The 20224-nt window shown below is 46.4% G+C and overlaps 1 protein-coding gene across 2 annotated transcripts in view; it reads right to left on the reverse strand.

The window, feature by feature from the left end:
• Window positions 1–20224, reverse strand: part of LOC123769141 (glycine receptor subunit alpha-2) — a 656479-nt gene that overhangs the window by 59516 nt on the left and 576739 nt on the right. For both annotated transcript variants that reach the window (XM_045760093.2, XM_069309837.1), the window contains exons 5-6: window positions 12483–12565; window positions 1184–1318 (exon numbers count right to left, since the gene is read on the reverse strand). In XM_045760093.2, coding sequence (XP_045616049.1) covers window positions 1184–1318; window positions 12483–12565 — 218 coding nt within the window. The remainder of the gene's footprint in view (window positions 1–1183; window positions 1319–12482; window positions 12566–20224) is intronic.

Consider the following 20224-nt stretch of genomic DNA (forward strand, 5'->3'; position numbering starts at 1 on the left):
GGCATGTACCCAACACGCAATTATTGAAAAAAATGGGTGAGACTAGCCCCATGCGTCTCGCCTTTAACCTATCATAGACAGATTTGACTTATAAATATGGAAGATTAAGCTATCTCCTATACAAGCATGATGCCCAACTTTCACACGCAAACACACGAAAAATAAAGTGCAAAACACCCGCGCTCACCTCGAATATCTGCAGTTTTCTGAAAAAAGTGGCATGTTTTCAGATTATGAATAGTTCACACCGTAAATCATGAGGTTTATATTATTAATGAGAAACACTGCGATGTCTTCTGTCCAAGTAATTGTACATGCAGAAGGTTCTCATACCAGGTAGCGTACTCTGGCCGGGCCCCGCCATCCACCCGCCGTCCCTGTACTCTGGCTGGTCCACCAATCGCCGCCACTACCCACCGCCGCCACTACCCACCGCCGCCACTACCCACCGCCGCCACTACCCACCGCCGCCACTACCCACCGCCGCCACCAATCACCACCGCCACCACCAATCACCACCGCCACCAATCACCACCGCCACCAATCACCACCGCCACCAATCACCACCACTACCCACCACCATCACCAATCACCACCACCGCATGGTTGCCGCAACTACTGAACCATAAAGCCAAAATTGAAAACTTACAAAGGTTTGCAACAAGATTGGTGCCTGAGCTAAGACTGCTTAAGCTAGTAGAATAGGCTAGTAGAACTAACCTCACAACCGGAGAGGATAGAAGGAACAGAGAGGATATGATTACGACATACAAGATAATGAGGGTAGCTGATAAGGAGGACAAGGACTGGCTCTTCACATGGTGAGACAGGACAAGAGGACACATTTGGAAGCTGAAATTTGCAAATGATCCGAAAGCATGAGGAAAATACTCGTACCCTGAACGGGGGTGGGGGGGGGGTCAACACGTGGAATGCGATGAAAGAAGTTGTGGAAGCCACCTCCATCCACAACTTAAAGGCCAGATTCAATTTCGATGTCAAAATAGTTAAGTTGTAATGCAACAGGTACAACGGGGCTACTATGCGGGGCATGACGAGTTAGACCTCACTCCGGCGTCGACACTGTTAGGCAAGCAGTGTTAGAGTAGCAGTGCTCAGCAGCAGCAGCACCAGCAGCAGCACCAGCAGCAGCAGTAGCAGCACCACCAGCAGCAGTACTCACCGATCTGGAAGTCTTCGTGGCATCGATCTGTCTCATTGTCTATGATGTTGAACTGCGGCATCTTGAGGCCTCGGTAGATCTTGATAGGGTCGCCCAGCTTCCACGACAAGTTCAGCTCCTGCGTCGTCTTGGAAACTGTCGGAAAAGATACACGTCTGTGTCGGGTCAATTAAGAAAGCTGATATCAGACGCTGGCGGATACAAGTCACGGAAGATCAGCATCATGTTGGTCCAGTCTTCATCTGGAGGAAGGACGGGGAGATGTTACACGGGTTCAACGTTATTTATTTTAACCAATTAATTTTGATACTAATATAACACAATTTAAGAATCACTGAAACTGCAGAAGGTCTATTGGCCCATGTCATGCACCTCTTACTTATATCCCAAACACACCCATGCACATATCCCAACCGCACCCATGCACATACCCCAAACACACCCATGCACATATCCCAACCGCACCCATGCACATACCCCAAACACACCCATGCACATATCCCAACCGCACCCATGCACATACCCCAAACACACCCATGCACATATCCCAACCGCACCCATGCACATATCCCAACCACACCCCATGTATATATCCCAACCACACCCCATGTATATATCCCAACCACACCCATGCATGTATATTTTCATAATATATCATTGAGACAACACAGTAAACCTGCACAAATTACCCAGCAAGACGCCGGCCTCAGTGGACGGCTTGATGACATGGTAAGGGTGCTGGTGTGTCCACCCTGGGAATAGTTCCTGCTTATATATATATATATATAATATATATATATATATATATATATATATATATATATATATATATATATATATATATATATATGTCGTACCTAGTAGCCAGAACGCACTTCTCAGCCTACTATGCAAGGCCCGATTTGCCTAATAAGCCAAGTTTTCCTGAATTAATATATTTTCTCTAATTTTTTTCTTATGAAATGATAAAGCTACCCATTTCATTATGTATGAGGTAAATTTGTTTTTATTGGAGTTAAAATTAACGTAGATATATGACCGAACCTAACCAACCCTACCTAACCTAACCTAACTTTATATGTTAGGTTAGGTAGCTGAAAAAGTTAGGTTAGGTTAGGTTAGGTAGGTTAGGTAGTTGAAAAACAATTAATTCATGAAAACTTGGCTTATTAGGCAAATCGGGCCTTTCATAGTAGGCTGAGAAGTGCGTTCTGGCTACTAGGTACGACATATATATATATATATATATATATCTATATATATATATATATATATATATATATATATATATATATATATATATATATATATATATATATATATATATATATATATATATATATATATATGACTGAAAACTCACACCCCGGAAGTGACTCGAACCCTGTCACTTCTGACTCGAACTCTGGGGTGTGAGTTTTCAGTCGTATATAGTCCTGGGGACCATTCAGGCTTGTTTGCATATATATATATATACATATATATAATAATAATATTGGTGTATACTGGCAGCAGGTTTTCTTTCAAACATGTTTCATTGAATATGACCGCATATTCTGTATTTATTATTTTCTGGTTTAGGGCTTCTATCCCTCTAACTGTTTTCTTAGCATCAGGGCTTAGCTGAAATAGGAGTTTTCCAAAACTCATTTTCGTAATTTTAAGGTGAAGAAAAGAAGTGAATTACTATAGAATGTATTACACTTATTTATACAATTTGCACAACGTTTCGAACCTCCATGGCTCATTCTCAAGTGAAGAGATCTTACAATGCTGGTTGATTTTATACCCGCACTGGGTCAGGTGATAAGACAATAAAGGTGAAAACATCCAGGGTCCGTGGCAGGGATTGTTGCAGGGACTGTGGAAAAGACTCTGGCAGGGACCATGTCAAGGGCAGTGGTAAGAGCGGTGGTAAGATTTCCAGACATCGTCTTCGGTCATATTACATTAGAAATATCCTAGTTGCACCCACCCGCGACTGAACCAATAATTTATCGGATCTGAGATCATGGATGAGGTGACCTCGTTAGTTAACCTGGCCTCGGGTGGTCCTCACGGCCGGGTCTGGATACCTGACAGCACCACTCCTCCATCCTCCTACCCTTCCCTGACATATTGTCCAGGACCAGGAGAGGCAATATTGTCCAGGACCAGGAGAGGCAATACTGTCCAGGACCAGGAGAGGCAATACTGTCCAGGACCAGGAGAGGCAATACTGTCCAGGACCAGGAGAGGCAATATTGTCCAGGACCAGGAGAGGCAATATTGTCCAGGACCAGGAGAGGCAATACTGTCCAGGACCAGGAGAGGCAATACTGTCCAGGACCAGGAGAGGCAATACTGTCCAGGACCAGGAGAGGCAATACTGTCCAGGACCAGGAGAGGAAATGCTTTATAAATCCGTAAGCAATAGTTTTCATTACAAGGAAAGAATGGTTTATGGGGAGAAAGATAAGAAGAGAGGCAGTACTCGCAAGACATCACCCAGTGGTGTAGTGGTTAAGGCATTCTTTCTATTTACCTGGCCCCCTCCCCGCTCAGCTCGTTGTCGCCGTGTGGGGGCTTAGTGGGCGGCTGTCGGAGTGTGATGCTCCTTGGGACAGTCCTCTGTCCTTTTCTAGCCTTGTGCTCCTGCTGCCGTCCTCTCCAATTCTGCTGGGCATTTTTTCCTTTTCCTTCTGTTTCGTTTTTCTCCCCCCTCTTCTCCTATCTGCTTGCCGTTTCCTGCCGACCTTTTGCTCGTTCTGGTTCTTTCCTTGGACTTCTTCTATTTTGACGCCCGGGTGCTTGAGGAGGCATACTCTTGCACCTGTAGAACTGTAGTACCCGACGTCGAGAGCTCGAGAGCGAGGGGAACCTTTTATTGTCAATCCCCCTTTCGTCACTGAACCCGATCTCGACGGACTGTCGGTTTCTTAAGGTGGCGTTTGTGGGGCGTATACTCACGACGCACCCCTAGGAGGCCCCGGCAAGATCGGCGATAGCTTCTTGTTGGGTGTCCTGCCTCTAATTGTGGCTCCATGGTGGGTGTGGGGGCACATTCGTGAATGAATTCTTCTTTTCGTAATGATGATAACCCCTGTTTCGGCTGCTTCTGGTTTACCTTCTCAGGCTCGTGGGGTGGGCGACCAAGCCCCCGAGTCGGTCCGTATTGGAAGACCGGGCTCTGTAGCCTCCGCTACATTGGGCCCCGACCTTGCTCCTCCTTTGGCCTCTCTGACTCCTTCCCCTGGCTCCCCTCCCTCCTCTGTGGTTGGGTCGAGCCCCAAGCCCCCAGTGGTGACTACCTCATCCCCTGGCACGGCTCCTTCTCTAGTTGTAACTACTGCGCCTTTTGACCCCTCTCTCTCTGGGGGTTCTCACCGCCGTCCTCGTCACGGCCACCCTCGCTCGATTCCTTCCAGTTCTGCTACCTATCAAGCCTTGTTTAGTCCCGCTTCGTGGGCCAAATATTTTGATCTCCTCCCTCTTGATTCTGCGCCTCCTGACGATTTCTCCCTCCATCGACATCTCGTTGATTCCGTGGATGCCTCCATTACTTTCAACCCCACTCGTCTCGGTAAACGTGTCGTTGCTGCTCCTTCTCAGGATGCTGCTTCCCGCTTGGCTGCCTTATCCTGCCTTGGCGAGACCCCTGTTCGGGTCTCGAAGCACGCTCAGTTGAATGCCAGTGTTGGCACTATTTTGCTCCCGCCCCATGTTGCGACCGGTGTTCGGGACCTGCGCGACTGCCACGACGATATTCGACATATCCTTGCTGCCCAGGGCCATTCTATTCTCCAGGTGGACACGTTTACTCGTCCCCCTCGTGGTAGTCGCCGTCAACCCCTCCGGGTTGTGAAGATTACCTTTGATGGTAGGACCCTTCCACCCTCTGTCATTCTTGCTGGTGCCAGGTGCTCTGTCCAGGAGTACATTCCTTCTCCTCGGCTCTGCAACAAGTGCTGGAGGTTTGGGCATGGTGCCCTCCGCTGTTCTGGGACCGTCTCTCTCTGTCCTTTGTGTGGTGGCGAAGGTCACTCTAAGTCGGAGTGCACTTCTCCCCAGGCTCGTTGCCTCAACTGCGGTGAGGCCCATCCTGCCTTCTCCCGTGCGTGTGTCCATTACAAGCTTGAGGCAGCCGTCCTCAACTTGTAGCACCGGGAGCGTTTATCTTTTCCTGAGGCGAGACGCCAGGTTCGCCGGCTCCCGCCTTATGCTAATATCTCTTATGCTCGCGTGTTGCGCTCTTCCTCTCCTCGTCCTTCCCGCCTTCCTCAGACTCGCAACCATTTCCGGGCCTTGGACCCTGATGCGCCCACTGCCCCCTCCTCTGTTCCTTTGGGTTCTCTCCAGAAGGATCCTCCTCCTGGTCTTCTGTCTGGGGTTCCCCTTCCTTCTACCCGGTCTGTCGTGTCTCCTGTGTCTTCTTCCTCGTCTCCCTCCGTTCCTCCTTCCCATCCGTCTCTTGACTCTCCCTGCCGCCTGTCGGTGCGGGCTGATGTCCATCGCTGTCCAAACTATTGTCATGTGTGCTCTCGTTCAGCTTCTCCTGTTGAGACGCTAGAATCCGTTGCCCAGTACGTAGTTGCTGGAACTCCTGTCTCTTTACGTCAGAAGCGTAAACCTGGCTCCTCTCCTTCCTCCTCCCCGGCGGGTAAGAAGGTTTCGCTTTCTTCCTCGGTCCCTACTTCTGCCTCTCTCACTCCTTCCCCTCCCATTTCGGTGGTTGCGCCCCCTGTTCCTGCTATGGAGGTTTCTTTTTTTTTCAGGGGGCAGGTTTGCGCCCCCTGTTCCTGCTATGGAGAGGGAAGCGGGGGCTTCCCTCTCAGTTGCTGCCCTTGCTGAGGTATGCTCCCCTCTTTCTACCCCTCCTCTTCCTGCTGCTGTCCTTGCCTGCTCCTCTCCGTTGTCTCCTCCTCTTCCTCCTCCGGACCCCGCCCGCCCACCTCTGATCTGTTCCCCGTTTCCTTCCGTCTTTGCTCAGTTTACCCATGCCCCCTAACCCTGACTTTGCTGACCCTGATATTCTTTAACGTGCTCTGTTGCTCTTTCGCCTTTGTTTCTTCCTTGTTCTCTGTTTTTGTCCTTTCTCTTCTCGTCGTTGTCCATTCTTCAATGGAACGTTCGAGGTTATTACGCTAATTTCCTCGAACTCCAACTTCTGATTTCGCGGTTTTCGCCCCTTTGTGTCTGTCTCCAGGAGCCGATGCTTGGTGCTCGTCCTGGTCGTTTTCGTGGCTATTCCTTTCTCTCTCCCCCCTTCTAATTCTTCTGCTCTTTTGATTCGTGCTGATGTTCCCTTTGTTCTTTTACTTTTTCCTTCACCTCTCCATTGTTCTGCTGCTCGTGTCTTTGTGGGGAAATGGTACACTGTTTGTTCCATTTATCTCCCCCCGAGTGTCGCGCTTTCTCTTCCTGATTTGAAACACCTCCTAGACTCCTTGCCGGAGCCTGTGCTCCTGCTGGGTGACTTCAATTGTCGTCATTCTCTTTGGGGTGACGTTCTGACGAATACCCGGGGTCGCCTTCTTGAGCCGTTTCTCCTCTCTTCTTCCCTGTCTCTTCTGAATTCTGGTGAGCCCACTCATTTGGACTCTCGGACTCGCACCCTTTCTTGTCTTGATCTTTCTCTCTGCTCTTCTTCTCTTTACTTAGATTTCACGTGGCAGGTTTTTGATGACCTCCATGGAAGTGATCATTTCCCCATCCTTGTTTCCTTTTTCTCTTTTCGCCCTTCCCTCTCTTTCCCTAGGTGGCAGTTTGCTAAGGCGGACTGGACCCTATTTTCCCTCAGTGCGACTCTCTCTGACCTCTCCCTTCTGCCTCTTCTCTCGCGCTCTCCTCCTTTTTCATGACACTGTCTTCAACGCTGCCCTCCGCTCTATCCCTCGCTCTTCCTCCCGGGGTCCACGGAAGTGCGTTCCCTGGTGGAATGCGGACTGTGCTCGGGCTGTTCGCTGTAAGTGTGCAGCCTGGAAGAGGCACCGCCATAGGCAGACAACCGATTCTTTTCTTTCGGAAAGCGAGTGCGGTGGCCCGTAGGGCCATCCGTATGGCTAAACGTGAATGTTGGGCATCTTATGTCTCAACAATTACGTCCGAAACCCCTCTGGCCCAGATATGGAAGCGTATCCGCAAGATAGCGGGTAAGTTCGTTCCCGATGTTTCACCGGTCCTTCACCTCCATGATACTCTTGTGGCGGACCCGTTGCAGGTCGCTTCCGAACTGGGTTCCCACTTTTCTTCTGTTAGCTCTGGTCTTCATCTTCTCCAATCTTTCCTTCTTCGTAAACCTGTCCTTGAGTCTCGTCCTTTAGATTTCTGCACTCATCTTCAGCTTCCCTATAATGATCCCTTCTCTCTCTCTGAACTTCGTTCTGCCCTGGCCCTCTGCGGTTCTACGGCGGCGGGCTCCGATGGTATTCATTATGAGATGCTTCGCCATCTCCCTCCAAGCACGTCTCAGTATTTACTGAGTCTGTATAATTGGATCTGGGAGTCGTCGTCAGTCCCTGAGGACTGGCTCGATGCCGTTGTCCTCCCTGTTCGCAAACCGGGGTCTCTGGGTACTTCCCCTAAGGACTTTCGCCCTATTGCTCTCACAAGTTGTGTCTGCAAACTCTTTGAACGTATGGTTAACGTTCGTCTGATGTGGTTCCTGGAACACCATCACCTCCTCTCCCCTTCTCAATTTGGTTTCCGCAAGTGCCGCAGCACGACAGATGTCCTGGTGAACTTGGAGGTCTATATTCGTACTGCTTTTGCTGCGAAGACCTCCGTTGTTGCCGTCCTTTTTGACCTGGAAAAGGCTTATGACACCACTTGGCGTTATCATATCCTATCTCAACTTCATTCTTTTGGCCTTCGTGGTCATCTCCCTCTCTTTCTCCGCAGCTTCCTCTCTCGTCGTTCCTTTCGGGTGCGCCTTGGTACCGCTCTCTCTCCCTCTTTTCAGCAATACGAAGGTGTGCCCCAGGGTAGTGTTCTGAGCACCACTATTTTTCTGGTTGCCCTCAATGGTCTTCTTTCCTCTCTTCCTTCTGGTGTCTTCTCCGCTCTCTATGTCGATGATCTTACCCTTTGTTGTCAGGGTGATGATTCGCCTCTCCTTCAACGCCGGCTTCAACTTGCAATTGATGCCGTGTCGTCTTGGGCCACAGATCATGGCTTCAAGTTCTCTACTTCTACGACTTGTGCCATGACTTTTACGCGGAAACGGGTTGTTCTTCGTCCCTCTTTGTCCCTTTATGGTCATCCCCTTGAATACAAAGATTCCGCGAAGCTTTTGGGGTGGCTTCCTTGACACTCGTTTGTCTTGGTCTCCCCATATCTCTTACCTCCGTGTTGAGTGCTCTAAGGCCCTTAGCCTCCTTCGGGTCTTGTCCCATACTTCTTGGGGGGCAGATAGGCGCGCACTCCTTGCTTTACATTCCTCTCTCGTCCTGTCTAAGCTCGATTATGGTTGCCCTGCTTACTCGTCTGCTTCTCCTTCTACTCTTCGCCGTCTTGATGCTTTGCACCATACTGGGTTGCGCCTCAGTTCTGGTGCCTTTCGTTCGACTCCCATCCTTAGCTTGTATGTTGACACTGGCTTCCTGTCTCTCCAGGACCGCCGTGATTGCTACTGTCTTCGCTATCTTGCACGGTCCTTGCAACATCCTTCCTCTCGCCTCTGTCGTGCTTTAACTTTTACCCCTCCTGCGGTTCCTGTTCCTCTTCACCACCTCCCTCTTTCTGTCCGGTTATCTCGCCTACAGGATTCACTTTCCGTTCGTATTTCTGATGTTTCTCCTCGTGTTGTTCCTTCTTTGCCCCCGTGGAGGGTCCCTCTTCTGCGGTTTTGTACATCCTTGACCCTTATCACTAAAGCTTTTACCCCTCCTACGGTTCTAAAACGCCTTTTCCTCGAGCACTTTTCTTCTCACTCCTGCTCCGTTTCTGTCTTCACCGATGGGTCTAAGTCAGCGGACGGTGTTGGCTGTTGTTTTTCCTGATCGCACTTATATGTGTCGCTTGCCTCCGGAGACTAGCATCTTTACAGCGGAACTTTATGCTATTCTTTATGCTCTTCGTCTCCTGCTTTCTCGTTGTCAGTCTTCCTTTGTAGTTGTTGTTGACTCTCGTAGTACCCTCATGGCTCTCGGGTCCTTTAATCCGGTTCATCCAGTAGTTGTCGAGATCTAGCATTGGCTGTTTCTCGTTCACAGTAAATTTAAGTCGGTTGAGTTTTGTTGGGTTCCCAGCCATATTGGTGTGTCTTTAAATGAGCGTGCGGATGCTGCCGCCAAGGAAGCTGTCCGCTCTTGCCCCATCTCTTGTAAAGGCATTCCGTATTCCGACTTTTACCCGGTTATCCATTCCTCAGTCCTTTCCCGTTGGCAGGCTTCTTGGTTGTCTGTTACTGGTAACAAGCTACGTACTCTTAAATGTTGTGTTTCCTCGTGGCCGTCCTCCTTCCACCGTAACCGGCAGTGGGAAACAGCTTTGGCGAGGTTGCGTATTGGCCATACTCGCTTAACCCATGGTCACTTGATGGAGCGCCGCCCTGCTCCTTATTGTCCTAGTTGCATTGTCCCTCTTACAGTCGTGCATGTCCTTCTTGAATGTCCTGGCTTCCAGGACGAGCGTGTGTCTTGCTTTCCGACCACCCCTCGCGGTCACCTGTCCCTCGATTGAATTCTTGGTGACTCGGATACTTTTGATATCGTTTGCCTTATACGTTTTTGTTCTCGTATTGGCATCCTTGGTGATATTTAGCGCCCTCTGATTATTTTGCGTGTTTGATGGTGCTACATAGCCTTCCCGGTTTGGTGCCTTCTTTTGATAATTACTTACTTCTATTTACCTGGGAGGCGAGAAGGTCCACGTTCGAACCCTGGGCAGTGTGAAATGAGTCACAAATTTTCACTTCGTTTCGGTGCACCCGACCAGGGGCCAGATTCACGAAGCAGTTACGCAAGCTCTTACGAACCTCTACATCTTTTCTCAATCTTTGGCGGCTCTGTTTATAGTTATTAAACAGTTAATGAGCTCCTAAGCACCAGGAGGCTGTTTATAACAATAACAACAGTTGATTGGCAAGTTTTCATGCTTGTAAACTGTTTAATAAATGTAACCAAAGATTGAGGAAAGATGTACACGTTCGTAAGTACTCGCGTAACTGCTTCGTGAATCTGGACCCAGGTTGTAAAGTGGATGGTGGATAATGTTCTAGGTAAGTAGGTGTTACGTTACTCCCTCAACAGCATCACAGCCTCCAGTCACACGTCTGACAGCTCCACCACGGACCCCCGACACACACCCGAGGTGCTCCGGTGACTGGTCGACACACGCTAACTACCCATTACTTCGTCGGCTCATAGTTACACCTTTCCGCCAGCGTGACGTCACCCGCAGGTGTATATAAGCTCCTGCCAGCGACTCTGTAACGGGCTCACCATAGCCCGTGCTACATGGACACTTCATTCTGAGTAGCTAAATCTAAAACAACAACAACAGACTCTGTAACTTGTAAGTTAGAAGCAGAACAGGTAGTACTCACAAGAGGCAGAACAGGTAGTACTCACAAGAGGCAGAACAGGTAGTACTCACAAGAGGCAGAACAGGTAGTACTCACAAGAGGCAGAACAGGTAGTACTCACAAGAGGCAGAACAGGTAGTACTCACAAGAGGCAGAACAGGTAGTACTCACAAGAGACAGAACAGGTAGTACTCACAAGAGGCAGAACAGGTAGTACTCACAAGAGGCAGAACAGGTAGTACTCACAAGAGGCAGAACAGGTAGTACTCACAAGAGGCAGAACAGGTACTACTCACAAGAGACAGAACATGACAGTACTCACAAGAGGCAGAACAGGTAGTACTCACAAGAGGCAGAACAGGTAGTACTCACAAGAGACAGAACATGACAGTACTCACAAGAGGCAGAACATGACAGTACTCACAAGAGGCAGAACAGGTAGTACTCACAAGAGGCAGAACAGGTAGTACTCACAAGAGGTAGAACAGGTAGTACTCACAAGAGGCAGAACAGGTAGTACTCACAAGAGGCAGAACAGGTAGTACTCACAAGAGGCAGAACAGGTAGTACTCACAAGAGGCAGAACAGGTAGTACTCACAAGAGGCAGAACAGGTAGTACTCACAAGAGGCAGAACAGGTAGTACTCACAAGAGGCAGAACAGGTAGTACTCACAAGAGACAGAACAGGTAGTACTCACAAGAGACAGAACATGACAGTGTACTCACAAGAGACAGAACATGATAGTATACTCACAAGAGACAGAACATGACAGTACTCACAAGAGGCAGAACATGACAGTACTCACAAGAGGCAGAACATGACAGTACTCACAAGAGGCAGAACATGACAGTACTCACAAGAGGCAGAACATGACAGTACTCACAAGAGGCAGAACATGACAGTACTCACAAGAGGCAGAACATGACAGTACTCACAAGAGGCAGAACATGACAGTACTCACAAGAGGCAGAACATGACAGTACTCACAAGAGGCAGAACATGACAGTACTCACAAGAGGCAGAACATGACAGTACTCACAAGAGGCAGAACATGACAGTACTCACAAGAGGCAGAACATGACAGTACTCACAAGAGGCAGAACATGACAGTACTCACAAGAGGCAGAACATGACAGTACTCACAAGAGGCAGAACATGACAGTACTCACAAGAGGCAGAACATGACAGTACTCACAAGAGGCAGAACATGACAGTACTCACAAGAGGCAGAACATGACAGTACTCACAAGAGGCAGAACATGACAGTACTCACAAGAGGCAGAACATGACAGTACTCACAAGAGGCAGAACAGGCAGTACTCACAAGAGGCAGAACAGGCAGTACTCACAAGACGCAGAACAGGCAGTACTCACAAGAGGCAGAACATGACAGTATACTCACAAGAGACAGAACATGACAGTATACTCACAAGAGGCAGAACATGACAGTACTCACAAGAGGCAGAACAGGCAGTACTCACAAGAGGCAGAACATGACAGTACTCACAAGAGGCAGAACATGACAGTACTCACAAGAGGCAGAACAGGCAGTACTCACAAGAGGCAGAACATGACAGTATACTCACAAGAGGCAGAACAGGCAGTACTCACAAGAGGCAGAACATGACAGTACTCACAAGAGGCAGAACATGACAGTACTCACAAGAGGCAGAACAGGCAGTACTCACAAGAGGCAGAACATGACAGTACTCACAAGAGGCAGAACATGACAGTACTCACAAGAGGCAGAACATGACAGTACTCACAAGAGGCAGAACATGACAGTACTCACAAGAGCCGATCTCCATAGTGCACACCTGAACGTCGAGAGGAAAGCGAGACAGCTCCATCATGCAGGCAAATGTCAACTTCAACCTGTAGGGAGGAGAGAGAAATTACTATTACACCTGCCTCATACGAGAGATATCCCACCAGTACACCTGCCTCATACGAGAGATATCCCACCAGTACACCTGCCTCATACGAGAGATATCCCACCAGTACACCTGCCTCATACGAGAGATATCCCACCAACACACCTGCCTCATACGAGAGATATCCCACCAATACACCTGCCTCATACGAGAGATATCCCACCAGTACACCTGCCTCATACGAGAGATATCCCACCAATACACCTGCCTCATACAAGAGATATCCCACCAGTACACCTGCCTCATACGAGAGATATCCCACCAGTACACCTGCCTCATACGAGAGATATCCCACCAGTACACCTGCCTCATACGAGAGATATCCCACCAATACACCTGCCTCATACGAGAGATATCCCACCAGTACACCTGCCTCATACGAGAGATATCCCACCAGTACACCTGCCTCATACGAGAGATATCCCACCAGTACACCTGCCTCATACGAGAGATATCCCACCAATACACCTGCCTCATACGAGAGATATCCCACCAATACACCTGCCTCATACGAGAGATATCCCACCAGTACACCTGCCTCATACGAGAGATATCCCACCAGTACACCTGCCTCATACGAGAGATATCCCACCAACACACCTGCCTCATACGAGAGATATCCCACCAATACACCTGCCTCATACGAGAGATATCCCACCAGTACACCTGCCTCATACGAGAGATATCCCACCAGTACACCTGCCTCATACGAGAGATATCCCACCAGTACACCTGCCTCATACGAGAGATATCCCACCAGTACACCTGCCTCATACGAGAGATATCCCACCAATACACCTGCCTCATACGAGAGATATCCCACCAATACACCTGCCTCATACGAGAGATATCCCACCAGTACACCTGCCTCATACGAGAGATATCCCACCAGTACACCTGCCTCATACGAGAGATATCCCACCAGTACACCTGCCTCATACGAGAGATATCCCACCAGTACACCTGCCTCATACGAGAGATATCCCACCAGTACACCTGCCTCATACGAGAGATATCCCACCAACACACCTGCCTCATACGAGAGATATCCCACCAATACACCTGCCTCATACGAGAGATATCCCACCAATACACCTGCCTCATACGAGAGATATCCCACCAGTACACCTGCCTCATACGAGAGATATCCCACCAGTACACCTGCCTCATACGAGAGATATCCCACCAGTACACCTGCCTCATACGAGAGATATCCCACCAGTACACCTGCCTCATACGAGAGATATCCCACCAGTACACCTGCCTCATACGAGAGATATCCCACCAGTACACCTGCCTCATACGAGAGATATCCCACCAATACACCTGCCTCATACGAGAGATATCCCACCAATACACCTGCCTCATACGAGAGATATCCCACCAATACACCTGCATCATACGAAAGCCAAAACTCAGCAATACCCACATGAGCTTAACTACGGTCTAGCAGGTGTCTTCCACAGCTGCTACACCTGCGACAGGATAAGAACCATTGACAGGCTCCCCGTCTAAGATTACCATCAACACAGGCTAGGACAACTGCACCGTATATCTGTGGATATATGGAGTTTACAGTTGTTGACAACCCAGGGTCAGTATTCTCCCGCGCCTCCTTCACACACGATAACAAATAGCGTATCGTGTGGCCATTTAATAGCTTCAGACACTGCTTGTAGCCTTTTAATGGCTTCAGGCCCTGCATGTAGCCTTTTAATGGCTTCAGGCACTGCATGTAGCCTTTTAATAGCTTCAGGCACTGCATGAAGCCTTTTCAATAGTTTCAGGCGCTCCATGAAGCCTTTTAATAGTTTTAAGCACTGCATGAAGCCTTTTTAATAGTTTCAGGCGCTCCATGAAGCCTTTTAATAATTTGTCAAATACTGAATAGGTTCATTATTAAAAGGCCACAAGTCATTCTATGTTGCCTTTTAGTAGTTTCAGACACTGCATGTGGCTTTCCCAACCACTTGGGCTGGACTCGAGAGCGACGGTCTCGCGTCATACAAGTCGGCGTTCAATTCCCGACCGTCCAAGTGGTTGGGCACCATGCCTTTCCCCCGTCCCATCCCAAATCCTTATCCTGACCCCTTCTAAGTGCTATATAGTCGTAATGGCTTGGCGCTTTCCCTTGATAATTCCCTCTCTCCCTCCTCTATGTGGCCTTTTAATAGTTTCAGGCACTAGATGTAGCCTTTCCAATAGGTTCACGCACTCCATTTAGCCTTTTAATTAATTGTTTCAGGCACTTCTCAGTGTGTATCTCTGATCATTTATGCAGAACCCAAATGTAATATTGATATAATTATATATATATATATATATATATATATATATATATAATATATAATATTGGTGTATACTGGGAGCAGGTTTTCTTTCAAACATGTCTCATTGAATATGACCGCATATTCTGTATTTACTATATTCTGGTTTAGGGCTTCTATCCCTCTATTTTCTTAGCATCAGGGCTTAGCTGAAATAGGAGTTCTCCAAAACTCATTTTCGTAATTTTAAGGTGAAGAAAAGAAGTGAATTACTATAGAATATATTACACTTATTTATACAATTTGCACAACGTTTCGAACCTCCATGGTTCATTCTCAAGTGAAAAGATTTTTCAGGTTTGATTTTATACCCGCACTGGGTCAGGTGATAAGACAATAAAGGTGAAAACATGGGGGGATACATTAGAACATAAGAATAGAGGTAACTGCGGAAGGCCTATTGGCCCATACGAGGCAGCTTCTATCTACATACAAAGATTAATCAAGTGTAATTGGCCTGTTATGTTGAACGGTGTCTTCTGTGTTGGCATCGTCATGTTCTGGTCTTGTCCTTATTCTCATGGTGGGTAGAGTAAATAGTTCCGTGACTTGGGTGTTCATGGTAGGTTGTTCTATTCTTATGTGAATTGCTTCAAGAATTTGTAATCTTCTTGCATCTTGGGTTTTGTCTATTATACAGGTATTTTCTCTTGTTAGGGTGATGTCATGGGCTTGTCTAATGTGATTCCTGGGGGCACCGGATTGAAGATGGCATGTCAAATGCCTCGTCAGCTTGGTCGACGTCATACCTATGTACTAAGATTGAAGGTTACATCCTTCGTGGAAGCAAGTGTACATGTATACGACGCTTGACTGCTGTAGAGGGTTCTCCGTCGGCTTCGGGCTGTTTTTGATAAGGAGTTCGGAAGTCTTCTTGGTTTTGTAGAATATTATCAGGTTAATGTTTTGGTTAGGAGTAATGCTTTTTACTCCTTTACAGATTATTTCTTTCATTATTCTTTCCTCTTTTATATGTTCACTGTGCATGGTTGATTTGTAATATAATTTTATTGGGGGTATTGTGGTTTCTGTTCTAGGTTGATTATACCAACGGTCCAAGTGTCTTCTTATTTCAAATAAAAAAACATCCAATTTAATTCATCAGTCATCAGTCAGTCAGGTGCAGTCACAGTGAGAGGTTGTGTTAGCTGGAGCTCCGATTGCAGTAACATTATTATTACAATAATGGAAGGATTAGTGAAGGAATTGATAAATCTAGTTGGAACTCTGAGAGCAGAGATGGATTCCCTACGTGAGGAGGTACGACAGCTGAATCTTCGGGAAGAAACGAAGGAGGAGACCAATAATAACAAGACCTCGTCGTGGAAGGTCGTTAAGGACAGGGGTCTTAAGAAGACCTTGACAAGGCCGCCTACAGACGCCTTAAGGACAGCAAATTCATTTGCTGTGTTGGAGGACGAGTGCTGTGGTGAGCCTGCAGTTCACTCGGAACGAACATCAGCGAGGAGCGGCGGAGCGCAGGCCCCTCAGGCTGCTCAGAAAGTTAAGGAGGTACCGAAGCGAATTTTGGTTGTGGGAGATTCCCAGGTGAGGTATTTAGACAGAACGTTTTGTGCCAGAGATAGGGGGAACAGATTAAGGGTTTGCTATCCGGGAGCTGGAATTGGTGATATTGTTGGAAACATGAAAGATATTATGATGGGAAATGGGAACAAACCCATTATTTGTATTAGTGCAGGGGGTAATGATGTTGGACGAGTTAGGAGTGAGGAACTAATACAGAGGTTCAGGACAGCCATTGAATTAGGAGCAAGGGAGGAATCCCGATCATATGTGGCATTCTTCCAAGAAAGGGAGTGGGTAATGAATGGATGTCGAGGGCACTTGGTGTCAATTGCCGGCTGGAAAGATATTGCAAATCAAATGCAATATCTTTCATAGACAACTGGGAACACTTCTATGGAAGAAATGAAATGTATGCTCGTGATGGGGTGCATCTATCGAGGGCTGGGGTTGTTGCTGTTGCGAACTCGTTGGAACCAGTGGTTAGAGGTATTTGGGTTTAAACTGTTAGTAGATAGTGATATGGGAACTTTATTACCTTCTTTGGAGGAAGAAGGTAATAAAAGTATGGGTTCGTGGGAGAAAGGAATTGGCAAAATGATCAGGGAAAGAGAAGGGCCTCAAAATAACAATTCACTTAGGGTATATTACACTAACAGTAGAAGTCTAAGAAATAAAATTAACGAATTAAATGCTCTTGTCTGCACAGAAAAAATAGATATTATTGCACTTACCGAAACGTGGATGAATGTAGAAAATAGAGAACTATTAGCTGAATATCAAATAAATGGATTTAAACTATTTCACACAGATCGATATATTTTCAAAATGTCGGAAATTTGACTCCTGAGCGTGATTTTTGAGCCGAATTCTGACTCTCTGCACCTATTTTCATTTTCAAATTACGACGTTTCATACCGAAAATATGCCAATTACTGAAAACGGCGATGGGTCATATTTTGACCAAACCCCCCCTGCAGTTTTCAAAATGTCTGAAATGTCGGAAATTTGACACTTGAGCGTGATGTTTGAGCCGAATTCTGACTCTCTGCACCTATTTTCAGTTTCAAATTACGACGTTTCATACCGAAAATATGCCAGTTACTGTTAACGGCGATGGGTCATATTTTGCCCAAACCCCCCTGCAGTTTTCAAAATGTCTGAAATGTCGGAAATTTGACTCCTGAGCGTGATTTTTGAGCCGAATTCTGACTCTCTGCACCTATTTTCAGTTTCAAATTACGAATTTTTATACCGAAAATATGCCAATTACTGAAAACGGCGATGGGTCATATTTTGCCCAAACCCCCCTGCAGTTTTCAAAATGTCTGAAATGTCGGAAATTTGACACTTGAGCGTGATGTTTGAGCCGAATTCTGACTCTCTGCACCTATTTTCAGTTTCAAATTACGACGTTTCATACCGAAAATATGCCAATTACTGTTAACGGCGATGGGTCATATTTTGCCCAAACCCCCCTGCAGTTTTCAAAATGTCTGAAATGTCGGAAATTTGACTCCTGAGCGTTATTTTTGAGCCGAATTCTGACTCTCTGCACCTATTTTCAGTTTCAAATTACGACGTTTCATACCAAAAATATGCCAATTACTGTAAACGGCGATGGGTCATATTTTGCCCAAACCCCCCTGCAGTTTTCAAAATGTCTGAAATGTCGGAAAATTGACTCCTGAGCGTGATTTTTTATCCGAATTCTGACTCTCTGCACCTATTTTCAGTTTCAAATGACGACTTTTTATACCGAAAATATGCCAAATACTGTATACGGCGATGGGTCACATTTGGCAAAACCCACCTGCAGTTTTCAAAATGTCTGAAATGTCAGAAATTTGACTCCTGAGCGTGATTTTTTATCCGAATTCTGACTCTCTGCACCTATTTTCAGTTTCAAATTACGACTTTTTATACCGATAATATGCCAATTACTGAAAACGGCGATGGGTCATATTTGGGTAAACCCCCCTGCAGTTTCCAAATGTCTGAAATGTCGGAAATTTGACTGCTGAGCGTTATTTTTGAGCCGAATGCTGACTCTCTGCACCTATTTTCAGTTTCAAATTACGACGTTTCATACCGAAAATATGCCAATTACTGTAAACGGCGATGGGTCATATTTTGCCCAAACCCCCCTGCAGTTTTCAAAATGTCTGAAATGTCGGAAATTTGACTCCTGAGCGTGATTTTTTATCCGAATTCTGACTCTCTGCACCTATTTTCAGTTTTAAATTACGAATTTTTATACCTAAAATATGCCAATTACTGAAAACGGCGATGGGTCATATTTTGCCCAAACCCCCCTGCAGTTTTCAAAATGTCTGAAATGTCGGAAATTTGACTCATGAGCGTGATTTTTGAGCCGAATTCTGACTCTCTGCACCTATTTTCAGTTTCAAATGACGACTTTTTATACCGAAAATATGCCAAATACGGTATACGGCGATGGGTCACATTTGGCAAAACCCACCTGCAGTTTTTAAAATGTCTGAAATGTCAGAAATTTTACTCCTGAGCGTGATTTTTTATCCGAATTCTGACTCTCTGCACCTATTTTCAGTTTCAAATTACGACTTTTTATACCGAAAATATGCCAATTACTGAAAACGGCGATGGGTCATATTTTGCCCAAACCCCCCTGCAGTTTTCAAAATGTCTGAAATGTCGGAAATTTGACTCCTGAGCGTGATTTTTTATCCGAATTCTGACTCTCTGCACCTATTTTCAGTTTCAAATTACGACTTTTTATACCGAAAATATGCCAATTACTGAAAACGGCGATGGGTCATATTTTGCCCAAACCCCCCTGCAGTTTTCAAAATGTCGGAAATTTGACTCCTGAGCGTGATTTTTGAGCCGAATTCTGACTCTCTGCACCTATTTTCATTTTCAAATTACGACGTTTCATACCGAAAATATGCCAATTACTGAAAACGGCGATGGGTCATATTTTGACCAAACCCCCCTGCAGTTTTCAAAATGTCTGAAATGTCGGAAATTTGACACTTGAGCGTGATGTTTGAGCCGAATTCTGACTCTCTGCACCTATTTTCAGTTTCAAATTACGACGTTTCATACCGAAAATATGCCAATTACTGTTAACGGCGATGGGTCATATTTTGCCCAAACCCCCCTGCAGTTTTCAAAATGTCTGAAATGTCGGAAATTTGACTCCTGAGCGTTATTTTTGAGCCGAATTCTGACTCTCTGCACCTATTTTCAGTTTCAAATTACGACGTTTCCTACCAAAAATATGCCAATTACTGTAAACGGCGATGGGTCATATTTTGCCCAAACCCCCCTGCAGTTTTCAAAATGTCTGAAATGTCGGAAAATTGACTCCTGAGCGTGATTTTTTATCCGAATTCTGACTCTCTGCACCTATTTTCAGTTTCAAATGACGACTTTTTATACCGAAAATATGCCAAATACTGTATACGGCGATGGGTCACATTTGGCAAAACCCACCTGCAGTTTTCAAAATGTCTGAAATGTCAGAAATTTTACTCCTGAGCGTGATTTTTTATCCGAATTCTGACTCTCTGCACCTATTTTCAGTTTCAAATTACGACTTTTTATACCGAAAATATGCCAATTACTGAAAACGGCGATGGGTCATATTTGGGTAAACCCCCCTGCAGTTTCCAAATGTCTGAAATGTCGGAAATTTGACTCCTGAGCGTTATTTTTGAGCCGAATGCTGACTCTCTGCACCTATTTTCAGTTTCAAATTACGA

Source organism: Procambarus clarkii, chromosome 66 (genome assembly GCF_040958095.1).
Source record: "Procambarus clarkii isolate CNS0578487 chromosome 66, FALCON_Pclarkii_2.0, whole genome shotgun sequence".
NCBI classification, from domain to species: domain Eukaryota; kingdom Metazoa; phylum Arthropoda; class Malacostraca; order Decapoda; family Cambaridae; genus Procambarus; species Procambarus clarkii.